Genomic DNA, 25,645 nt, shown 5'->3' with positions numbered 1-25,645 from the left:
TTTCAGTTTTTGCCGAGATGCTGAGTTAAGTCCTCTTTGGATATTGCTCCGCATCGCAGAGTTGCCTTGAGACGGTAGAGTCTATTCGCTCCAGTCCACTTCATCTACCTCATATGGTGCTTTTACGCTGTAAATGGTCTATTAAGATAAATGAAAACATCATTGGCACCAGCCATCCGCTGTCCTAAAAGACAGCGGTGCATTACCGTTGCTTAGAGTGATGTCAACGATCACACTTATAGAACATGTCAAAGTGTAGAAATTAGTGTTCCTGTTTGTTTTCTATAAGTAAAAACGTAGGAATGCAGCCCTACTGATCCTACCTTATATTTTTCATAGATTTTCAGTTGATATGTGAATGTTGTTCAGGACCGATCGGATTTATGATGTCCCTAATGAGTGAGGCAGCAACACTCTTTACAAGCTACTAGCAGCTACATTGATATTATTTTCACCTTTTAAAGTCCGTGTGAGTCATAATGGCAAAAAAATGTGGTCATTTGCCAGGTGTTTATATTTCTACGTCCAGGTTTTGTGACCGTGATGGCACAAAAGATGCAGGAACGCAACTTTACATGTGTGTGCCTCCCCAATTTATGCCCCCTGGCCCTAATTAACGTTGCAGCCGGTGCAATTCAATTTATCTTTGTGCATGGACTGATCAGTGTGGATTGCCCTCAAAGATATTTGGTTGTCACTGCACCTGTGTTGAACAAAGCCTCTGTCTTATTCTGTGTATCTGTGAAATGTGTCGTTTGATGTTGGCATTGTCATTTTAAAGACAAAACATTTGAACATTTACAGTAAAAACCACACATATATTCCTAATGTGTTCACTTCTTCCCACTTAAAAAAAGAACAACAAAAATAACATAGGATTGGGCACCTTGCAGCTAGTATAAAAAGTCAGTAAAATGTTACCCGTTCAGTCCTCTTCATTTGAGCTGATAGAAGCGGGTCCTGCACCTCACTTTCTTTCTTCTTCTTTGAGGACCCTGATCAAAACTCCCACAGAGAAGATACATCAACAGTTGTACCGTCACCCATAAGAGTGCCTCCCTGGTCTCCACGAAGGTACTTGCCATCAGAACCTTTGATGGCGACGCGTCCATGCTCCAGGAACTCAAGGAAAAAGTCCTCTGGCTTTTCTCCATCTGAGCACACGAGGCCACTGCTTGAGACATACCAGAACTTTCCATTCACACCTGCAGAAGGATATCAGTGGATTTAATGTCAGCTATTTGTTTGAATTGATTTAGTAGATGCTCAAAATATCTATTAAAACGGGATATGTGTGTGTATATATTTGGACTGTAAGTATGTCGTGGCGTGCACACATGAAAACACTGACTTTTAATATTGTAGGCGCCATTATTGAAGATCAGTGAGAAAATGTCGTAGACGGATCGATTTGCATTCAGGGTGTTGGAGTTCTTGTGGTGACACACAAAGCCATTCTCTCCACAAAGGATCAGCATAGGACGGTTGATGAGTTTCATCAGGAACAATTCATCATCACCTGCAATGAGGGACACATACTGTTCTTCTTTTCTCTGGATCAACCTGTGACACAACATTGAATCTCAAGTGTCTTGCCTGAAAGCTCTTACCCACTGTATCGCTGACTGCTGAGAGCTGCCCGTTCTTCTTTGTACAAACATACTTTCCATTACTTGCTTTGAGGGCCACCCTCTGTCCTCGCCACTCGATGTCAAACATTGTGTTGACCTTGCTGGCAACCGAATCATGGAGAGGTTAATGGGAGATAAGGTAAAAACATAGCAGAAAGCTCCTCTTTGAAAGCTATGAACTACTTACACTTCTGTGGCAGTGGATTGGATCTCTCCGTGAGTCACCAGAGTCCAGTAGGATCCACCATTGGTCCTGAACATGGACCTTTTGCTCTCCTTATCAATCTCCATCTGGAAGGTCTCCATGTCTGTCTCCACGTCCTGATTGGCTGAAATACTCACTCCTGGTGAGAAGAAAAGACAGCAATAAGTATGCCTTTGTTTAATATGAATAATGGATCACAATGTCGCGTCCTCTTTAATGTAATTGGCTTCTCAGGCATTGCCAAAAAGACGTGTGAATAGTATTATTACATTTAATGGCATCCATGAATTCCTCCTACTTTACATTTATTTTTTAATTTTGGTGTCCAGTGACATTTCATTTTCTGAAGGCTGGTCCACAACTGCGCGATGCTTTGAAAAGCTGTTGCACACATTGGCCTCTCATAATATAACGGTGTGTCCATGCTTTACTGTCTCTGAAAAGTAGAGTTTCAAGAACATTTGGAGATCGCAAAGTTTGCTAACTTTTAATCTTTCCATATTAAGACTTTAATGAAAAATTGTTTTCCCAAAATGTATCTCTTAATTACAACATTCACTCCTGCTAGACTTTAAAGGGTATGATTGGAAAAAAATCAAGTGGTTTGCTTAATCATAGAGCTGGCTTTTGTAAGGTTGTATTGTAGAAGTGTTTTATACTGCAGAATGTCCATATTGGAATATATTCACCTTTCACTTTGTGAACGTTTTGCTCATCAACACATTTCATGTGATCAACTCATTGCATACAAAAGCAAGTGTGTAAGTAAAGGAATATCATCCAGAGTTTGCATAACAGTGTGCCCATCTTTTCACTTAGTCAGTTAGTGCTCTGTTCACTAAACCTGAGTGCCTAACTTCGATCACAACTAGCTAACTTAGCGTTATACACTTAATCCACATGTATTAACTCTAACTGCTGGGCGACAGAGAATACTCAGACATATAGCCTATAACTGAACTGTCTGCTGTAGTTCAAATTAGATGCCACAAATGTCCTTCAACCTTTCTCTTAAGCTTGTTACAAATCTAATCCCCCATAGTCACCCCTCCACCCTTCCTGTTCATTCGCTTGCTGTAATTCCCTGAGTGGTGAAATGCAAATCTGCACTGCAGGGCCCACTAAGCAGCTTTCAGTGCCTTGTTCCTTCAAAAAAATAAAAAAACTGCCACAAGGCCAAACACCACAGTTAAAAGTGTCATTATTTGCCCTATATTATGAGAGTAGAGTGCTAGGTTGTTGAAATATTGCCTTGATGGTGACCTTATTTAAAATGCAGAAGCATGATGAGCGCAGTCGGAAGTTAGTTTGAGAACCTTGTTCCGAAGATATGCTCTAGTAGTGCATGAGCATCGTGCAGCTAGATAAAACAAGGCTGTTAGTTGTTTTAATTACATTTTTAAAGCTTTAAAAGGCTGCAACAGAACATCATTTGCTTCCGTGTCCTCTCACATTGTTTGCTTGAATAATTACACAGGACATATAAAATGACACCGTGCATGCTGACAGAAGACTCTGTATCTGTCTGGTAAGGCCTGGCTGTGGCCACCTCACTGCCACACTGGCTGACCATGAAGCCACACAGATTGGAGAAGTTCCCTCGATGGCTGACAGTAAGAGTGAGTGGCCAAGGCTTAAAGTCCATTGATGGTAATTGACACCCGTTGGGCACAGGTCTGCCCTTAAGTTATTTGCACGCTGCTTAATCTTCAATGGACACACAGTGGAAATGACAAAGCCCATTACCACAATTACCACCACAGTATGGCTGTCAACAATTCTGGATCCAGCAAGTAGACAAGAAAGGTAGCACTTTCCTTCATTGGCTGGTTAATGTTGCTGATTTGCCTTTTGGTTACTGTAATGTAATTTAAACATTTAATCAAACAAATGTACTGTAGTCTTATTTGTCGACGGGCCCACTGAGCAGTCTACTGTGCTATGTGTTTAGCTGTTATCGAACGAGGACTAAACTCTTAGCTAACGTCAATACCTAAACCCGCAACATGTAACATCCGTGTTCTCCTTGTTCGGTGCAGGCAAACCGAATACTGAAAAAATATAGACAGAGAAAGGACAACTGATATGAAATCAACGTACTTGGAAGATGACTATTGCACGTAACCACAGGCAGTGAAGATAAAAAACATGTATCCTACCAAGTGGTTAGCAAAGAGTCGTTTGAAAAAGATATACACACTCTATTTTAACAAAATATCCAGTGCACTGCTCTGTAAAATGATCTGAAAATGGTCTCACTTAGTAGGTGCTAATATTGGTGAAGTGCACAAGGACGTTAGCTGCAAAGTGATTGCAAAACCATAGTGGTGGAAATTACTGTGTTTCAGTCTGTAAAGAATTTATACATTTCTTCTTTTCCCATGTGTGAACTCGGCATGGAGCCTCTGAGAGGAGTTCTAGCTATGTTTAGCTCACATGTTAGCCATATTGGTTTTATTCCTATTTTTTTTTACCATATCAACACTTTTAATTTTGCCTCCTTTTTGAATATATTCAAGGTTCTTTAAATGCACACAATCAAATCTCATCACCTGCAGCAATCCAATCCATTTTCTGTATGAAACAGTTCAATTTGAGATGTTTTTCTTCTTCTCAAAGACTGCAACACAGAATGGTTACCTTGCTTGACCGAGACAAATCTTTTATTGGCGGCTTGAAAAACTACTTGTGGATGACTCTCCTCGAGATCAAACAGCTCATCTTTTCCAGGCTTGGAGCATCTTCCAGATCGCAGTGTCCCAGTGGGGCCCACTGGGGTCAGATATTTCCCATCACAGTCCTTAAAGGCCAGCTTGCCAGATTTCAGCTCCAGTGTGAAGCTAGTAGTATTGGTGTTCTCCTTCACCAGTTTGCCGTCATAGCTGAGGAAACGGCTGTCGCAGGTCTTCAGGCTGTACTTGCCATCGAGGTATACCAAGGTGACCAGAGAGTCCACTCCCCAGGGAATGTTGCTATCCACTGAGATCTCTCCATCTGAAGCAGACAGATGGGCATAGCGCTTACGGGCCACACTGAGCAGACTGGCCTGCGGGTGTAAAGCCAAATGGACGGCCCAGAGCTCTTGTTCCCCAATGGCTTGGGCAAAGCAGGACAGGTAGTCAGCCGAGCCTCCAAAGTAGCGCAGGTAAGGCTCTGATTGCAGTGCCCAGCGACCATCAGATTGAGGCACAATGAGGAAACGGCAGTCGGGGTCCGGCTTCTCCGCCCCACATGTCATCTTTCCATCTTTGTCGGAGGCTAGATAGCGTCCCAGGTGGCTGCGGAGGAACACTACTTGGCCATCTTGCTCGTCCTGCTCAAGGGTCCAGATCTGCTTCTTCTTCATGCTGACGCCCCAGGCATTCACCTTGAAACCGAAGGCCTCGGCCGTCAGGTAGCGGCTTTCGTAGTTGATGAGACCGAACTGCAGTTTCAGGGCCCTATTTATTCCGTTGGTGGGCATGCTTTAACAGGCCACCCGTTAAGATTACAAGTGAAGAGGTTCAGGACAAAAAAAGGAAAGGGTAATGAGGCGAAGCAGACATGAATCTGAAAAGCAAAAAACAAAATGCTTGATTTCTCCTCTTTTACGTTTCTCAAGCCGTAAATGATCTCCACTTATATGTTTAGAGTTGGTTCCTTCTGCCGTCACTTTCCCTCGTTCCCCAGAGGGCTTGCACAGGCACTTGCTCTCTGTTCCTTAATGAGTTAGGATTAAAATCAGCAGGACAAAGCAACTCAATCCAACAAGCCGCTGACGTCACATACCAGTGCACCAACCGCGAACCTCCCCTCCTCCTTCACCTTCTCCGGTGCACTCAGACTCCTTCTCTCTCTCTCTCTCTTCCACGTCTTCCCCTTACGCTCGAGTCTTTCTTTTTTTCCCCCTCCACTCTTGTCTTCCTTCACTGCAACTCCCACTGGCACACTCATGTGTGACTCCCTATTGGTTATAGAAAAGAGCCAACATATTGGTTGGCTCATATTTAGGTTAATTTACTCGTAGCCAGGCCATCCAGGGCTAGGATTATCCTAGCTTTGATCTGCTGGTGAGCCACAACCTAATTGGAACATGTCCAGAGAGGTGCTTTTGGTTGCTCCCCACTGCTTCTACTTCTCTTTCGGGTCCTTTGAAGTTGTTCATGGGTCAGTTTGTGTAAACATATTGCATATATGCAATATATCTATCATCCAATGCATGAATAAATCTCCTTCTTGTTGACTTGATTTACTTGATATTCACAAAGAGCCTCTGTCACATTGCATTGGACCAAGGTTAATGTACATGGCTGATTAAGAGTCTTAACTCCCAAAGTAGTACAAAGGTTTCTTTCTGAAAGTTCTTACCTCAGTTTGCAACATGCAGGTACAGAGGAGCTACACAGCAACATTATGTTTGCTTCATGTCTTTAGAGATATTTAAATTTATGGAGAGCTTAGCTTCGAGGGATTTGTATATCACATATTTGAATGTACTTTGAAAAGCCCATTTGCCTTTGCTGAGTTGATTCTTTGCTGAGTGGATTCTTTGCAAACTCTTTCAGACCACCAACTCTGTTTTTCTCTCAGTCAATTCACAATAGATGGCACAACTCCATGACCTTTGTTGCAGTGCACACCAAGGTCAACCTATTGTAAGAGCATTACCACCCTCTTTCACCGGGGTTCCTGGAAATGTTGACGGTAATACCAAGGAGAGCAAATTGGAAATACCAAAACCGCACCACACTATAGCACAAAGCTAAATCCTTGGGGGTATTATTTCTACTTGATAATCTTTCAAGGCTCTCATCCATTGACTTGACAGATTAGAGTGATTAGCATTGTGATCCCAGACACCAGAAGAGGTAAATGCTCAAATGTTCATTTAAGGACAACGGTTGGTTAAAGCCCAAAGCTAAAAAGAAGCTGTTTTTGGAGCACACATATATGTACGTTGATTTATTGAGGTCACACATGGTGAAGAGCTCCGATATTCGGAAGGATCTTTGAATAAAACATTTGCATAAGCGATCAAATTCTTTTTTTTACATAGGCGCTTTTGTACATTTGTAGGTCCTTCCAGCTAGCTGCGTGACCATTGTTTCATTTTAAACTAATACACGTTTTTTTTTGTCTGCTCTTACTTGCCTTGTGATTAAAACATCTTCACGTTAACCCCCAACACATTCCATGCCATTATCCAAACCACTTATCCTTTTTAGGGTCACCCCCCTACACCACCGTGCAGCCCCTAACCCCAACCCATCATTCACAAATGCAGTGTGCATTATTTATCATGTGTTTTCACCCTGTGATCACTGGGGGGCAGCATTGTCTCGTATAAGTACACAATAGCGGTTTACTATAACAGGTAGATGCAGAGTTACCATTAATAAAGGTCTAAATTGCAATGTATGGTTTGGCAGTCCTTTCTTATTAGAATATTTGCAAATACTTGCTGAGCTACTAGTGGTTTCATAAGAAAAGCAATATCAGATTTTCTTAATTAAAGGGCCACTGCACCAATTAGTCAAATTAAATTTACTAGGTAAATACAAGAAATATTATGCAATCTGTGAAAACAGATAATGTATTCTCTGACTCTGCTTTATCAAGTCTTGGGAAAAATGTGAGCAAAAATGTATCGGAATTTGAAAACTGTCTAAAGTACACAATTGAGTTACTTCATCCATTGTTTTTGAAGCTTCACCCATAGTTGGAAATACAAGTCAGGATATCTTCTCAACCCATTTATTTGCCAAGCATGACAATTTTAGGACACAAATGGCATCACAATCTTGGAAAGGTTTCGAGCTGTTGCATTATTATGACAAATATACCCAATAATCTATTTTGGGACAAGGTCCAACCTTCAACACAGCAGTGCTTCTGTTGTTGGTACAATGTCTCAATGTCCAGTTGATGGCGGTGTTGACTATAAATTGAAACTAGTTTGTTTTCTGTAAATATGGATTTCTGTGTTCACTACTTTATGCTGTAAAATGTCTCTCAATATCTCAAGCTTCCAAACAAAGCAAAAGCCTTAGTTATTCAAAGTGTACAGAAGCAGTTATTGCTTTTTTTTTACAGTCTCAGGCAAACAATCCATGCGCTTATGTATCAGTCTGAAGTCACCTGAGCAATTGTATTACTTTATCAATAAATTATAGATGAGTCGAACGGGGGGAAATAGATGATTGGCAGTGTTGAAGATGATCAAGCAACAATGAGTTGCGGCACTGTCCAACATATTAGAGTTTAGACTGTCATTAGTGTCAGCTGTATAGGTCCAAAATATAACAGAAAGAAAGTGAATTTTAAATACAAAATACAAAATGATTTGCATGTTGCAGGTGTGAAGTGATGAAGTGGTTTTAAGATCTTTAATCACCTGTCTATACTTGTTTCTTCTTGCAGACATAAACTGATTATTCAACAAATAAGGAGGGTCTTTATCCTGTCCTCCAGAGACGTGGCACTCCACGAACCATATGAGCAATAACCGTACGTCATTTAGACTTGAGTGGTCCAGTGGGTATGCCACATTTCATATTGTGACTTAAATGTCTTTAATTTCTCTCCCTCTCTATCTTTCTTAGTTGTCCTCCTGTCGTTGTATCTGTCTTTCTCTTTACACTATTTCTCGATCCACCCTCTCTTTGCTGTATCCCGTGCTGGAGTTTCTGGTGAAAAGCAAGTCAGAAAGTATAATGAAAGGAGGGGAAAACGTGTGTATTTGCAAGTATCCAATCCCTGTTTAGAGACATGTACGTACGCATATACTGTATACATGCGCTCACACACAGATCAAATGCTGAGCAGAGGTCTCCCCCGAGGGCCCGAACATGGAGTAATGTGCCCAGCGCGATTATTTCATTTATAACTGTCCTGGACCTTTTCAGATAAGACCATTTTTCAGGATGCCATCCACAAGCACCTCTCGACTGCATCTATTAGCCAGCCAAGCAGGCTCAGTTTAAAGGGCCAGCACCGTCTCTGTTTAGCTTGCATTAGAAATCCCTTTCAGAGATGAGTCAAGGTTGTCTAGTGACTCCCAAAGTGCAAATGTTTTAAGTAATAAAAAAAAAATTACACCCACGACACGGATGTGGATTTGAAGACAGTACATCTCTTCACAATGATATAAAAATCTGAAGGGTGCATTTACCAATTCAGGTGGGCTCACTTCCTGACAAATTCAATACTTTTATATTTTCTTTCTAATTTGCAGAAATGTGTGTACATCAGCATAAACCCACGGTGTCCTTGAAATGGCTGAGGGTTCAAAAAGTCCTGACTTTTAACTGTATAACTAGCACCCCCACTGATCATGCCCTATATAAAGTACACAGATCCAAAAATGTCCTTTCTTTGCTCTCCTGTGCCCCCCAAGGGACCCTCCTGCTGCCCCCTCTAAAACCAGCAGAGGAAAACGGTCCATGACACATGCAGTAAAAGTAAAAGGTAAAATGGCTGCCTTGGCTGGTATTCTCCTTTCTCAGCAGCTTGGTGCTCACTGACCCATTAATCCAGGTGTTCATTCATCTACGGGACTATCCTCCCACAGGCCGTTAACGGCTCACCCCACCTTTGTTTGCCCGGCCCCAAAACCAGCCCAGCCCCGGCCTTTGCACTCCTGCTCTACCCAGCGTAATGGAGGGGGGGGGGGGGGGGGGGGGGGGGGGGGGGGGGGGGGGGGGGGGGGGGCTGCCAATGAGCTAAGTATGGGCAGCCATATAAATGAGCCTTGGTAAATCTCAAGCCTTTTTAATACTCGGTTGTAATGCCACATTTGTTTTATTTTATTTTTTAGAGTGAGCCAAACCCCGCCCATCCCCATTGTCCAAGGAGTGAGACGGAGAACTGGTCACGCACAGAGAGAAGGTCGTATAACTTAATTGGAGGGTTACATTGCTGTCAGTGCAATACGTTATTGACAAAAGATGCCTCAACTCTCAGCGAAAGCAATAAGAGCAGTTTCTCATTGATTGAACTGAAGTCTGGTGGACACAGCCACGCACGGACTGAGCTCTTGTGTCGATGCAGGCGGAGGGAGGGGGGAGGGGGGGGGGGGGGGGGGTGAGCTTTAAGGGACAGCAGCGCTCATGTTAATGTCATCCTTTGCTCAATGGCTCTGACAGCAGGGCTAATATGAGGCCTCAGCTTCCGCCGTTGTGACAATTCACTGTCTCTTTCATATAAAGAGAATGATCGTGCGAATTGCAATGACAGGTGTGTGTGTGTCCGTCTGTGAAACTGTTTGTGTTTGTGTGTGTGTGTGTGTGTGTGTTTGCGCTAATGTCTAAGTGGATGTGAGCTTGCATGCGTAGCTAATGCTCCTCGTCCTCGTGTGTGTTTTTGTTTGTTGCCTGTGCGTGCGTATGCATGCATACATGGTAATTTATGTGCAAACATGTGTCTCAGCGTCTCGAAATGTTGGTCTGTTCACTCGGAGGTTTATATACAAGCTCTGCAAGAGCCAGACATAGGTTGCGTTGCATTTCTTATCCCTCACTTTTTACTGCATACCCACACACAGAGACTGTAAAAGAGAGTGATTTACACACAAGTGCATACATACTGCGAGCTGGCGATACAGTCAATGCACTATACCCTTCCCCCTGCTGATTCCAAAAGCTCCAGTTAGTCCCAGGTTCCTTTTTAAGAGGGTCAGAAGAGCATGTTTGTTTAGCATCCCGGCCAAATCTGTTCGTGAGATTGTTAACACAGTAGCCAGGGGGTAAGAAAAGAGGAATTATCCAAAAACAGTGCAAAACCTGAGCAATTACAAATGGGGATCAAAGTCCATGATATGATGGCTATTTATGACAAAATGTGAGGTCAATATTGCTGCTGATATCTAATGAAGCTACGGCAGCATGCTTAGGCCAGCAGTTGGAATAGAGGGGACGATTTAAGGAGTAAAGAGAGTGATGAAGGAAGGAGAGGGAGCCCTTATTATGTATTGTGAACTCAGCCAAGCATTATATCCAACGTCTGTCTCCATAAGCCCTGAGCACTTGCTATGTATTCATCTATACAGAGAAATGCCATTTGCCCTAACACACACACACACACACACTCACACTCAAACAGACTATGGTAGCTTGTTAGACAAATTGAGCACATTTGTTAACCAGATACATTTTCATTGAGCAATTGGGTCTTCTCGCCGTCTCCTGTTGTTTCTCATTCTGAGGTTTCTTCCCCTCTTTCTCCGTCTGTGGGTAGATTGTTTACAGCAGGAAGTGCCTGGCATCCTCTCACTTGGCATTGGGAGACAGTGACTTGGCTGGTGCTTGTAGCCCAACATCATTCACAGTCCCAGTGCATGCTTCAATATAATTCATGTGCTTTTGGGACACATCCTTACCGGAATAGAGAGCATTTTTGTTGATTATTCTGTCTGTTTTTGATTACATCCTGGCTGGCCTCGGAGAGCTAGCGGGCAATTTAGCTATCATTGCTAGATGGGCTAATGGGGCCCGAGCTGGTGGTTTATGTTGGGGTTGAAAACAGTAGGTTGGCTGAGATTCTCAGTTGTTACAGCAATGATTACTGCACATAAATGTTTGTGTGGTAGTTACGTGTGCACACTTGTATGCGCCTAGAGGTTCACTTTTGTGGTTTTTCTGTAATAAAATGTCTCAACAAATGGATGCGCGTACCAAATTTTACGGCAATCCATTTGGGATGAATTGTAATTATTTTTGGTGATCCCCTGACTTCTGTCTTTTTTCTATTATACCATCATCACGTTAGAATTTAAAAATTGCCCAATTATTTGATTTTTAGGAAATACCTGCACGACTAATCAGATTTCCGGCAGCCTCGGCTGTACTTTATGTTTAGGGCCAATTAGCAGATGTTGCCATGCTAACACGCTAAACTGAAATGATGATCCCGGTAATCAATAAGCCTGAACAGCATGTTTGCGTCGTCACTGTAATCTTGTTGTCACGCTGAAGGCCTTCATTTAGCTTCACTACACAGCCTCACCGAGCCTCGAGCTTGGCCATAGACTTTTGTCTTATTTTATTAACCCTACAAATCATCAGATGTTGAATCCATCTCCTCTCGTGGCCAGACCAGTCCGTGACGTTTGCCCAACGGCGATGTCGGGGGGGGGGGGTCACTGTAAAAGAGAGGATATTGGTGTCTTCAAGGTGCAAACAGAATGTGTGCCCTTTGACCCTTGAGATGGTCTGAATAGTGCTAGCTCCTACATAAGTACTCCAATTGCTCTCCGCTCATGTGCTAAGCCTACTGGGGCTGTTTGTGCTCGGTAAGCTTGTATTTCCTTGAGCATGCACCACCTGTCAGCAAGCAACACAACTGTGTGCGTGTGTGAGTGTTTGTTTATATGTTCATGCATGAACCTTACAAGCGTGTCACAAGCCATGACTAGTGAGACTAGTCAAACTCATACGTTGTGTTTTCTACTGTACAACAGTATTAAGTATTAAGGAGCTTTTAGACAGTGTAAGTGTATTTCAAAAGCGTTTGTGCTATTGTATGTTAGTGCATGCAACTTTCCCAGGGGGCTACCTGATCCTATTACATTATCCAGCGTACATCAAAGGGTTAAGAGCTGTCTGCCTCTATAGTCATTAAGCCCTCCCTTAGCCACAGTAAATCAACGCTGTGTCGGCAACAGCTGCTCTGATCACCTATTAAAACTTCCATAATGTGCCGTGTGTACAGAGTGGGGGCCTGTAAGCGGACACTGGTCAATATACCCCAGATAAAGGCCATCTTGAGCCTCTGATGTGGTTCCTATGGTCAGGATAGCAAGGGAAGTGGAGCCGAGTGGGAGGAGATGACAGAAAAGCCTTGTCATTAAGGACAACTGCTTCAGGGGCTTGAAACCATGCAGGATACAAAACTGATATGCCCTGTACTGAAGATATATTTATATCTCAAGGCATCCGGGTTTAAGATGTTATCAAGCTTTTAGCCCAGTTGGTTGAAGTCTTTAAAACTTAATATATTCAAAGCTAGAGATTTCCCCGGGCAAATGCCTGGTAGCAGCTGAGAAAATACTTTATCTGATGTGATGAGAGCCATACATTAGAGCTCAGTAAAGGAATGCATCAAGCACATGCGAAATGTGAAAAACTTGAATGTCAATGATTGACTGTAAAACATGCAAAGAAATATATCTACACGCGGCAGCTTTCTGCAGTCTTCCAAACCAGTTCGGTGTTCAGCAGAGAACTTGACCAAAAGATAGCTTTATCCACGGATCTGGTCAGGGAAATTGTGTGGAAATCAATAGCAGGACTCGCTAGCCGGACTACTTTTCAGTGTGTACAGAAGTGCACACTCAGGAGGCCCGTCTCCATGGAGACGCAAACTGGCCATGATACTGCCCTCAGGTGAAATCTCCGTGTGGCTCCACCAGCTGAATTGAACCATTTAGGTTTCATTTTCTTTCATGTCTACATCTTTTTTTCTCTTTCTTTCACTTTCTCCCCTACTGAGGTGCAGCGCCCCCCCCCCACACACACGACTCTTCATTCTCTTTCTTTCCACACACTCGCTCTCTGTTTCTCTCCCACGACAGGTAGCAGGGCTACAATTCAGGAGAAGTTATCAGGTGAAATTGGGTCTCTGTACATAACAACCGTCAGTGTGTGTGTGTGTGTGTGGATGCTGATTCGCCTCTGCCAAGGTTGCGGAGATGTTTGTCAGTTGATCTCATAGCGAGGCCCCTGCATGCTGTGTTCTTCCCTCACCTCTCTGACTGTATTTCTTTCACCATTCTCTTTGCTTCTCCTCCTCACTTACATGCAGATTGTTTTTCAGCCTTCTCACCTCTTCATTAAACAGACCACATATAGCTGTGCCTGTGTTTCCAGCCATCATGAGGTACATTTAGTGCTTTTGAGTTTGTTTCGAATTTAGCACACCAACCCCAATGGATTTGTTTGAAGAAAATGAGAGATGTCTCCAAAATGTCTGATCAAAGCCTGGCTTAGTTGCCCAGGGGCTTCAACTCGTGTTGATTAGATGTCAAAGTGCCAGTCACGGAGCTTATGACTGCCTAGTATCTAAGCAGATTGTATATTTTTAAAATGCGAGATATATATTCGAGGAGCAGAGAAGATCCAGCCATCTAGTGAAGGACATGGATGTGTTTAAGGGCTCTGGCAACCGGCACTGGGGGCCTGGCAGCTGGGCAGAATTATTTTATATCCTGCTCTGACTGGCACTTTGATACACACACACAGGCATGCATGAGTTCATGCTCTCTCCCTCTCTATGTCTCTCCCTTTAATACGCTCACTCACCACTCGTGTCATTATGCATGCTGATATCCCTTTTCATCGTGGGTGAGGTTACTACAGAGCAGGCCGAGAGTGGAGAAAGAGGTTCTGTGTGTGTGTGTGTGTGTGTGTGTGTGTGTGTGTGTGTGTCTTTATCGCTGTCGGAGAGTGTGCGACAGAGCATCAGTTGTTTTGACCACCTGCATCCCAGGATGGGGGAGATTTTTCTCCTTTTTTTTTCTCTTTACAATTTTCTTACGACTACTTTTTTAGATATCTTGCAGCTTTTTCCCACAAGAGCACAATAGATAAAAAATGACCTGTTTATCGAATATAGCAGCATGAACTCGGGTCACTATTCCTCTACATTCAAAGGATGTTATTGCGTTGCACCAGTTGTTTCAATGTGTAATTTAAAACCAGTTACTGACAATAACCGGTTTTATATTTATATTTGGCGAGACAATGTGTGCCATGCTTTATGAAACACATCCAATCTTAAACACAACTCGAGAGGAAGAGACAAGACACACGCACACACACACACCGATGCCAGTTCACACATTTGCACTTGTATACACATGAAGGGACATATTGACACAGGCGTGCCCATATTCCACTGGCCCCAAGCAGTAGCTATTGTATTGTGATGAATGGAGTGTCTCCTGTCCATGTAGCCACAGGGCCCTGCAGCGGTCCACTGGGAGCCTGGGGATGCTCGGTGGCCTTTCTCCCAGGTTTCCTGTCTCCTGACTCAGCACCAGCTGTGCATACCAGCAGGTAAAAGAACATGCAAAGGGTAAAAATAATTCACCGGAGATTCGTGATATAGTATGACCCTACGGCAGTCGGTTAGACAATAGTCTTTCTTTTACCTGACAGCGAGCCAGGCAGAACGTTTCGGTGGAAGGATCATTCACACTCTGCGGGATAATGGATGATGTCATGGAGGAGCAGGATGTATAGGGTACTCGCAGAAAATGCGCCAAAATGATGGAAATGCTGAATGTTTTGTAATGACGTACTTAAAAAGCCCTGTTTGAGTGTAAAGATGTGTGTGTGTCAGTTTATTCTAGATCATCTGGATACGATTGCTGCAGAACTGCATCCCGTACACTGACACTTATTTAAAAGCTGAACATTGCAAATTTGTCTCGCGGTTTGAAGACAAACTCTTGACAGTCGCACCCGGCTGACTCTATGCCCAGAAGCCACTTTGGCATTGAAGGAGACTGAGCTTTACAGGCAACAATGGCAGGCGTGCCAGCGGAGCCAGGCAGCCATCGCGGTAGCGACCACGGCGGGTTGTCAGAGAGCGCATGTGTGGCAGCACGGTGTGGTTGAAACGCCTGCTCATCCCATAATGGAACAGCTGTTTGGAGCACGGTGCGCCAGGGCGCTGGAGCACAGAGTAAATAGCGGAGAAGAGCAATGTAAACAGAGACGGGATGGCGGGAGCTGCTTCCCTGCTGCCGTGAAAAGGGGGTAAACAGCCCCGGATAACTGGAAGGAGGGGGTTGTCGACACAGGAATGCACAAACACCACGACATGGAGGGCGTGGAAAGAAAGGAGGTTGTAGGCTTCTTCAGGTTTCCATACAATACCCAAACCTGATGGGTAATTACAGGCGTTGGGACAATAATCACACCTTCTACCCTGAAGACCAATCCCACTCTCTCACATTGGAAATCTGAATACCAGCCTATGGGTTAATTATCAACCACATGCCTTAATTGAATAAGATTTTGGGTGTAACTGGTTAATTGAGCGTTTCCAGCTGTCCTGCCCTTAAACATGGGATAGTGTTTTTAAGGCACCTGACCTCTTATATGACCCCTTATAACCTTTCCTTCTGTTGGGTCAGTAGAGTACTGTGGACAGTATACTGCGGCTGTTGGCACATTATCGTTTAGGACACAAGAAGAGATTCATACATCGATCAAACCCAGTTTCATGTGTTGAGGTCAAATGACGGCATCCATCTTCTTCTACGCTCCTGAACTTGGTCAATACCATATGAGTGGCCAGTTTAGGCCAGATATGAGCCTCTCTTTTCTTTTTCCAAGTGGCATCACACAACAGAGGGAACGCTATGGAAGATAAAGGGATGATTTTTAAATAAAAGGTGACGTGACACAATTTAACCCACAAACAAACAAGAAAAGAGCAAAAGGGCCCCGATAATGAGTCACGCATCATGTGTTATTTTGTCACTCGCTGTGTGAACAGAGTGGGAATATGACATCAGTTTGGGAGCAACATATGTAGCGAGGAGCAACAGTAATCCCATGTAATACTGTGAAAAGCTGTTTCAGCTGATACAGAATCTTTACAAGCCACTTATAATGAGCAAAAGAGAAATGGATGAGGGGTGGCGTGGCTGGAGCCGGGCCTCCACAAGCAGCACACGGGCAGCACAGTCAGTATTCTGGCTGTGAGTTGGCACACGTGACTCAGCAACACCGGTGTAAGCACGAGTTAGGAAGTTTAGGTATTTTATACCAGCAGGCGGTTCGGCGTTCAAGGCCTTCCATTATGCATAAACATGCACACGGGAGGTGAAGTTGTTTAAATGCTCAAATTGTGCTCAAAATGCTCAAATCCGAAACAAAAGTCTTATGTAATTCTCTGATCTGCAAGTCATATTCCAATATTTTCTACTAGTTTGTGTACTTATTGCTTGGATTTAGTTCAAATTGAAACTAATGTGTTTTCAAGATACAAACACCATTCCAACTTCCATACTTTTGTTTATATCTCAGGCAAGACTATATACAGTATATCTATACTAAGGCAACTTGAAACTAAGATATATATATATATATATATATATATATATATATATATATATTCAAATAACACTTTTAGCTTTTTAAATGTGTCTTGGTGATCAGGGCAAAACATAAACATTGGAGCCAACACATACCAACAACTATTTAGAATACAAATGCCCCAATAAATGATATATGTATATGTGTGTGTGTATATATATATAAGTGCACAAATGATAACCTAATCCACAGCTCAGAGTTGTATCTAGCACTTCTCCATCTGCACCATCTTAATCATTTCCAATTTATAACATGGAAATAAATGCCCCAAAAACAATGTGTGTATCAGCTCAATTTCCTCTTGCACTCTCTCCATGTTGTCAATACTCTCCATTCTCTCAGCAGCGTCAGCATATGATCGTCCCTTTCCAACTCTGATTCACTTTCCAATCCTTTATTCTCCGAGGACACTTCTGACCCCGCATGGCGAGGTTCCCCACACTCTTCTTCTCCGCTCCTCTTCACAGTAATTGTCTTCCACGTCTTCAGACTCCTTTACATGCTGTAGCAAAATAACCATATTCTTCCCAGCATAAAACATCTGGGAGGAGCCCTCTCACACGGCTGCACCCTGTAACGCATATTCATCGTGCACTCTTCCCGACAATTCCCTTTTTAAAGTTTTTTTTAAAAAGTTTTTTAATTTAATACCTTACCGTTGTGTTGTGTGCAACGAACTGGCAGCGAAGCTTATAATAATGTAGCATTATTAAGAAAATAAATTATAATGTGAACTACTTTTATACACATATTTTACTTTCTTCAGATATCCATTTTTTTTTAAATGGTGCAGTAGCTACTTGCATTAACCAATGCAACAGTTAGCTTGTTGTAGCAGCTCATGCCTCTTTAAATACTTGGTATGAATGATCTGTTTGTCCTGCTTTCTTTTCCCAGCACCTTGTTAAGATCCAAGACCTCACCTCCTACCCCCCCCCCCCCCCCCCCCCCCCCACACACACACACACACACACACGCACACACACACACACACACACACACACACACACCAGGCTGCCTGTCCCCTGTTCAACCCCCTCACAGTCAGAGGCCAGACAGGGTCGAGCAGAGGGCGAGACATTTATGAGGTGCAGATATTTGTGCAGGAGAGCATTCCTCCTGTTGACACTGAGCAACACAGTCTGGATGCTGAGCGAGCTGAACCAGACCGGCACTGAAAAGTGAGGCAGGCGGAATGGTCTGTGGAGTGAAAGGTAACAAAATACAGTTTAAAGACTTTAAAGTGTGGTCCAAATGATGAGTTAGACAACCTAACCTTTCCTGTGCATATAGTATGTTGGTTTGGCTTAATTCAAATCATGTAATTTGTCAAAATTATCTTGAGTACAACCTAAATCGTGCTTATTAGATTACAGATGACTATTATCTTGACCGTCTGTATCTTAGCGCAGAGGAGTAAATGATAAGCACAATCTTCTCAAGACGTGAGCGTCACCTTGAGACTCCCACACGCCCGCTCGTAAACCGATCTTCAAGCCCAGTGGCGAGGAGAATCCCTCCTCCCTCCATGCTGATGATGCAGGACGGGCCATTTGCCCAGGCAGTGGCCAGACGACGCAAAAAGGTTGGGGTGGTAAACAGAGCCGTTTGTATTCACCGGGCCACTGTTGGAGATGACTGACGTGCCCATTAGCCCCCGTAGGAGCATTAGGGGGAAGGGTGGCGGCACTCAGGCTCCATGCAGGACAAAAAAGACCCCGTGGCCTGCAGAGAAAGGTCACTGACCCATATTGTGTCTGCTTTCGGGCCCAGCCAGTGGTTATTTCACTGATTCAGGTTACAGAGATTGGTTTTGTCAAAGCTGATGAGCATGTATATGCAAATGTTTAAATGCTGCCGATAGAGGATGATGTTGTGGGAGAGTGGAACGTACCTGCTGCTGCAGGCTCTGAGTGGAGAAGGTTTCATGTTGCTGCTGGCATTCTGTGAGCTATTGTGGACAAAAGAGATCTACACGCTCATTCTGTGCAATGTAGTGCGATTTGACTTCCACTAGAGTGCCCTCCTTTACACCTATTCTTCATTTAAGAGAAGTGAAAATGCATCTATATATATATATATATATATATATATCCCTTTTATTTTGATTAGAAACAAACATTTATTTTGAATAAAATCTTACATTCTTTGTTATGATATTTTCTTTTATATATCATCTATAAAAATTCTTGATCCTATACCACAAATTTATTTGTATAAAATGCAGCACAAATACAGAAATGACACATTTACAAATCTCGAGAACATTAACACACTCAATGCGGACAGATTTGTTCGAGGGCTTGGGACAAAAAATGGTCATGTTTGTTAGCTTTTGGGTGACTATCTTGAAGATGTCTACCGCCCCACAGAATCACCGAGAGAGAACCAATTCATTTCCAAAGAAAATGGGCAAATTTACTTTATCTTGAATCACGGAAATTCACATCTATCTCTGATCAGTCAACATCATATTTACAGAGCTTGGCAGCTAAACCCGGCAGGCTTTATTTTATGCTGTGACAGATTTGTCTCTATTTACTAAGCAACTCAAAGCTCACATAAACTTAGTTTAGCCAGAGACACTTACATCAAAGGATTTATTGCAACAAATAAAAGATTTTGGCAGAAAAAGGGGCCTTGTGCTTGGGGTGCTTAACAAATGAATCCAAGTAGCTTCAGAATTCGAAGGGAAGCACATTAATACTCCCTAATATAAAATAACAGAGCCCAGCACGTAAATCTAAATGAGAGATGTGATGCACATAACACAAAACAAGGGAAGAGCTGCCGCCAACACATCTAGGAATAAAAACTAGAATAGGTCGAGGTTGGGGGATGGTTAAGGGAGAAATCTGCCGTATGATATAGAACCGGTTTCTATGAATTAGTGCAAGTTTGTCATAAAGACTCCTTGTTGACTCCTCTTCAAATGACACTAATCCACTTTATTTATGTCTTAACCAGTTACTCCATTTGTGTTAGATTTCACTTTTTTTTAAAACACCAACCTACACTTATGACAATTGTGAAAAATGTACCAATGCACATGCACTGGTTAGTCTTAAAACATTGTCTCTTTGGTATAATTGTGTCTCAGTCCCATTTTGATGGGAACATTAAATGTATTCCGTCTTTCAAAGACAATATCTTGGTCAATAAAAAACAGTTTAACATAACTATGTTGATGGGGAGAAAAAAAAGAAAAAAAGGCAGATGCAGTGAGATGAAGAGGACACAGCCAGTATAATAGAATTAATTCACAAAGGGTTTGCGGATGAGAAGAATCCAGTGTTGCTTTATTTCTTTTTCACTAGATGGCCTCTAGAAGACCAGTTTTTTTTTTTTTTTTTTTTTTTTAAAGAAATGCAAATGCGACATCACACCAAGAAAAAAAAAAACAATGTCACATTCTCATAAAGCGCTCTTGGCATGAACAAACAGCAACATCGACAATAAATAAAATGTTGGCGAACAGAATAAAACTTTGTGAACAAAGAATACTCAGGATTGCATATCAAAAACAAGACAAAATATAGACAAAATGTACTTGGCACAAATTAAATAAATTTTAAGTAATTTTTCAGATTGAGTGAACCTACTCTGTCCATTGCTTTGTGAATCTGATTGTCCTTCACAGTTAGCATTGAGTGTGTGTGTGTACTGTACAAAATAGACACAGATGGCTGATGAAACTAAACAAAAAAAAATAATTCCAACAAATTGCCAGAACTCAATATCTTACTTTGTCAGTACCTTGACCTTCATAGTCATACTCCCATGTTTGCACTAAACAAAACTGCAGGTACATGTGCAAGAGAACCATTGTCACAATGCTAATCCAATATGTATGCACATAGTGGAGGACACGTATTCAATAAGTTACCAGTGATGTCTGATTTGAGTTCAGTACAGGTGCTTGGCATGTGTTCAATTTAAATGAAGGAAATACAGAGAATAAAAGACACTTTGGTATTTTGTGGATCATGGTGTTGAACTATGCATTCATTTAACACGTTCTCAGATCCAGTCTTGTTTCTAAATTGATTTTGGACATGATTATAGTGATGCCAGGACACTCATCACGCACAAATATTGTGTCAAAAGGTTATACTCATATCATTGATCTTAAATCATTTTTGACCCGTGATTGCAGTCCAGTGGGATCTGCCTTGTGATGATGACCAACTGAGAGGTACATAAATAAAAAGGTGTTTTTAAAATAGGATAAAAACGATGCAAAGTAACAGAACACTTTTACAAAAAGCCACTTGACCTATTTTTATTTTTTTTAAACAGGATGACTCCTCTCTCTCAGAAAGTGAGTCTTCTGTTATAGACTTATAGACTAAATCCTTCCGTCTTTGTTTGTGCTCTGTCTGTCTCTCTCCGTCTATCTCAGCAGGGCATATGCAGTGCAACACTAACATCTCCAATCTTGACTTCCCAAAGCAAAGGAAAAAAACGACGTAATGTATTCTACACCCATATAAAAATAAATCAATCGCAAACATGGAAAGATACATCTCATATATACAATAAACTCCTATATAAAATAGCTTTTATGTACATATAGACAACAGACAACAATACAATAATACACCTGAACAGTTAAGACAGGCGAGAGGTACTGAAGTGTATGGCTTGATTGGGAACATTTTGTTTTTATATTTACAGACATCAACTTTACATCCTTTACATGTTTTCAACTTCCCTGGAATGAAGAGGTCTATGGAGAGCCCCATGCCTCGCTTTCGTTTCCATTTGAAGAATTGGTCCGCAGAACCTATTCAGCCCCATAATACCTTGCAGTCAAATGCACTCTCAGCTCTCCTTTGGTGACATATATGATAGGAGCAGGAGGCATGAGTCCTAAAACCATTTATGAAGCTGTCTATCACATGGATCCATTAAAAAGAGATTAGTTGGGACTATTGAACTTTGTGAAGATCTAGACTTCCTTCTATTCCTCTTGAAAGGATCAACCAGTTATGGACATCCCCTTTGCTTCCACAAAGGTTAGATGCCAATAGACTCCAGTGTGTAACCTCAGACAGCCCTGCTTTGGTGCTGACATCTAGTCCATGGGTCCTTGAGGGATACCCAAGGTGCACTTTGTATCTTCCCAGGCTGGAGGGTCTTGTAGGTAAAGTCATGGACTTTTATCCTTCCTCCAAAGGAGTCCTTCAGTAGTGTCCTCGTGGAGGTTCAGCACAAGATGGAAAGCCCTTCAGTAGTGACCAATTGACCAGCAGTGGGGTCATACGTCCCAGCCAGGTAGTAGAGGTCTGGGGAGGTACTGTTCGGCTTCTGATTGCGAGTCAGACACTCATACTCCTCCCTGCTCACCACCTGGCACTTATGAGAGATTGTCTGGACGTCATTCTCATCCTCATGACACGACTGGTAAAGGGCATGCTGGATAGAGAAAAGACAGGGTAAGTTGCATCGTTATATTGCATCGAACCAAAAAAAGAAAGAATATTGTCATTTGAAAGTTCCACTCTGCTACAAATGACTAACAGTCCCCATAAAATCGTGACCTACATCACGGCTCACCTTCCCATCTCGATGCCTCTTGCCGAGCTTGGTCTCTTCAGGGTGGTAGAACCACTTGACTTTGACCACCATACTGGAGGTCCAGGATTCCCAGAAGTTCTCTATACGACCTACGTATGGGAGGTTGGGACGTCCAGCTGAGAGGAAAACAGCACAATCTCCCACTTTCACTGTGTCTCTGCCTCGCACGATGGCCTTATAAAAAAGCTTCCTGGCCTTGCCTTTCAGACCTCGCCGCTGTGGAAAACCAAACACTTTTATCAATCTTGTTTGATAATGATGATGATTAATGATTATTACATCTCTTGACCCTCTAGCTTAGTATTCTAAAAGAACTGCTCTGATGATATGAAAGAAAATGACAAATATTTGCTACATTGTTGCATTAGAAACTGATCTCACCTGTGTGGGGTTTCCTGACCACCTCCACGTTTGTCGTCCTGCCATAAATACAGACATCTTAGGCCTTGGAATAAATGAAGCGTCATCTGGAAGCATCCTAGGTTTCTTCACAAAATCCTTCGATGTTTTAGAGGTGGAACTGGTGCATTCTTTCCTCTTCAGGGACTTGTTGTTGGAGATCTGGTCAGAGGGGTCTCCTTTGGCGTTGGAAACAGCAACAGCTTTGGCCACAAAAGAGTGCTGGTGTGGCCTTGAAGACGTGGACGGTTCAGAAGGTTGCAGGAGGCCTCGGTGGGAAGACATACAACTCTGAAGCATCAATGTAGAACTGTCCTCATCCTCTGAGCTGTAAGAGGAATCATTATCCGAGGAGCACAAGCTGGAACTGGAGATAGACCCTGAAGACGAGGAGCTTGAAGAACCAGAAGACGATGAGGAGACGGAGAGACGAGACAGGAAGCGGCCAGCCGTCCTTAGTCCTCCTGAGGCTGCAGCTAGTGCAGTTGTCCGTAGTCCTCCCGAGGCTGCAGCCAGTGCAGTTGTCCGTAGTCCTCCCGAGGCTGCAGCCAGTGCAGTCGTCCGTAGTCCACCCGAGGCTGCAGCCAGTGCAGTCGTCCGTAGTCCTCCCGAGGCTGCAGCCAGTGCAGTCGTCCGTAGTCCACCCGAGGCTGCAGCCAGTGCAGTCGTCCGTAGTCCTCCCGAGGCTGCAGCCGGTGTGGCCGTCCTTAGTCCTCCTGAGGCTGCAGCCGGTGTGGCCGTCCTTAGTCCTCCTGAGGCTGCAGCCGGTGTGGCCGTCCTTAATCCTCCTGAGGCTGCAGCCGGTGCGGCCGTCCTTAGTCCTCCTGAGGCAGCCGGTGCAGTCCTCCTCCTCTCCTCCTCTTCATCATCCAGATCAGAGTTGGAGCTGTCACAGTCTCTGTGGGCGCTGAAGCCCAAGTCGCCATATTCATCCAGACGCAGAGAATAGGAGGGCTTTCTTTGGGGTGTGGTTCCTTTCCGGAGAAGTTCTACTCTGGAGGCACCGCCCTTTTTGTTGTCTTTAACCAGCAGGACTGGGTGAGAGTAAGCCTCTGCCCGGGGCATGCCACCCACACTGGAAGAGCCACCTTGCAACAACAGAGCCTTGCTGTTCTTTGTCTTGGGGGAGGTCACTCCTTCGTGATCTAACTTGACTAAGAACTCTTGTCCAGACTTCCTGCTTCTTGGCACAATAAGCTCATCTTGCCTGCGCCTCTGGCCATGTGTCCCACTCCTTGGGACCAGAGATAAACCTTGATTTGGTCCTGTAGACTGAGTACAGAAGGAAGAGTATCCATTTGCAATGCTGCTGAAGGAGTCCACCTCAAAGGAGCTGCTGCTGAAAAGGCCTTTGGCAGGGGTGGAGGTCAATGGCTGGCTCCTAGCCAAGGGGAACAGGTCATCTTCCGTCCCTCTTAAGGCCTTCCTGGGTGCCCCATTGAGCTCAAACAGGTTGTCGGACGACCTCTTCCTGGTGTTGCCCAACGAAGGCCAACCCAGGAAAGGTGAAGGATTTTTATTGGCATTCTCAGCCAGCTGTTGCTGCTGCTTTTGTTTTTTCCCAGAGCCCTTTGGTCTCCCTACAATGAACAAAACGCGTCATGTTATTTTAGCAATACAACTCCCATTATGAAACACGTCTCATTTGCACATACTGTGCACTGACCATTTTATTTGATACACCTGGAAGTCATGTGGTTGTAAAAGTTAATGTTGGCATTGTGTCAAAGATGTTGATTCAACTGTGTGGTGATTATTTTCACTCACACATCCCATTGTATATGCATGGTGTTGACGCAATATTAGGAATGTCTCTCAATATAATGCATATGTCCAAAACAACACTAGCAATAACTAAATATAGTCACAGAAATCCCCACAGTTGAAATAAACATATTTTTGTGTTTGAATTTCACATAATATGAGTTCATTTGCAAGGCTATTGTACTGGTTTGCATAACTAAACAGTGCACGAACTACAAGGCCCACTTTCAAAGGTGGCTAAAATGTCAGGTTAAATCCAAATATATTTTTTACATAAAATGACACATTTGAAATATTTAAATTTGATAAAAAACATTTGTTTTGCTTTAATTCTTTGCTCAAGTTATGCAGTAGCTTTTAAGGATTTGTTTTGTGTGATGCTACACTTGAAAGAAATCTAAACTTTCCAGCTTCTCGGTAATTCAAGGTAAAATTAAGAGTTTCATAGGTTAATTATTACCTGGTCTTCTTTTGTGAAGAAGTGGAGTTTGGCTGTTAGTTAAAGTATTGATAAGGTTGTATCTGTCAGAAGGCCTGTCACTCAGAGGGGCCTGCTCCAGACTAGAACTTCTCTTAACCGTGGCCTCGCTGGGTATCAGCAGGGCAGGAGATGACTCCCCACCTAAGGACAAGGGGCAGGTGATTATTAGCATTTACTTACATGTAGACAAAACAGTGCAACATGAAAAGGGAAAATTCCCAGCGACAAGGAGAGGAGATACCCACAGTGAATCTGGTATCCTGGAGGCAGGAGGCGGATGTTTGGGAGAGAGATCTTCCCCCTGTCTCCATCATCAAACTCTATCATCACTCCTCCTTGCTTCCCTTCATCCGATGAACCACCTCCAAGAGAAACAGAAATGTACTAGGTGAGCAGGAATATCAGCAAAAAAACAACAAAAAAACGATAGTACAAATACAGTACGGGTAAATGTGTACATGCAGAGGGTAAACCGGAAAAAACGTATGTAAAAATATCTGCT

At 43.1% G+C, this 25,645-nt stretch overlaps 2 protein-coding genes across 2 annotated transcripts in view; both read right to left on the bottom strand.

Annotated features, from left to right (window-relative positions):
* Positions 1-999: 999 nt before the first annotated feature.
* On the bottom strand, positions 1,000-5,299 carry fscn2a (fascin actin-bundling protein 2a, retinal). The gene is made up of 5 exons (XM_034539830.1): positions 4,477-5,299; positions 1,819-1,975; positions 1,611-1,732; positions 1,352-1,519; positions 1,000-1,205 (listed from the first exon to the last, which is right to left on the bottom strand). Exons 1-5 carry the CDS (start codon positions 5,297-5,299, stop codon positions 1,000-1,002), a joined length of 1,476 nt encoding a protein of 491 aa, XP_034395721.1.
* A 15,063-nt stretch (positions 5,300-20,362) lies between these two features.
* LOC117735670 (BAH and coiled-coil domain-containing protein 1) overlaps positions 20,363-25,645 on the bottom strand; it is a 55,907-nt gene continuing 50,624 nt past the window's right edge. Inside the window, exons 24-29 of the mRNA XM_034540466.1 lie at positions 25,389-25,505; positions 25,123-25,284; positions 23,743-24,478; positions 22,881-23,385; positions 22,479-22,715; positions 20,363-22,337 (exon numbers count right to left, since the gene is read on the bottom strand). Of these exons, the coding sequence (XP_034396357.1) occupies positions 22,128-22,337; positions 22,479-22,715; positions 22,881-23,385; positions 23,743-24,478; positions 25,123-25,284; positions 25,389-25,505 (1,967 nt within the window). The 3' untranslated portion in view covers positions 20,363-22,127. The remainder of the gene's footprint in view (positions 22,338-22,478; positions 22,716-22,880; positions 23,386-23,742; positions 24,479-25,122; positions 25,285-25,388; positions 25,506-25,645) is intronic.

This window comes from Cyclopterus lumpus, chromosome 8 (genome assembly GCF_009769545.1).
Source record: "Cyclopterus lumpus isolate fCycLum1 chromosome 8, fCycLum1.pri, whole genome shotgun sequence".
Classification (NCBI taxonomy): Eukaryota; Metazoa; Chordata; class Actinopteri; order Perciformes; family Cyclopteridae; genus Cyclopterus; species Cyclopterus lumpus.
Note: the sequence above shows the minus strand (reverse complement) of the source record. Positions and strands in the feature narration are given on the sequence as shown.

Excerpts from the sequence above, each read along its gene's own strand:
- fscn2a (XM_034539830.1), bottom strand. The coding sequence starts at position 5,299 with ATGCCCACCAACGGAATAAATAGGGCCCTGAAACTGCAGTTCGGTCTC. Across the intron at positions 1,733-1,818 it reads CAATCCACTGCCACAGAAGT|CAAGGTCAACACAATGTTTG; the intron begins GTAAGTAGTTCA and ends TTCGGTTGCCAG. Across the intron at positions 1,206-1,351 it reads TGGCGCCTACAATATTAAAA|GTGTGAATGGAAAGTTCTGG; the intron begins GTCAGTGTTTTC and ends ATCCTTCTGCAG.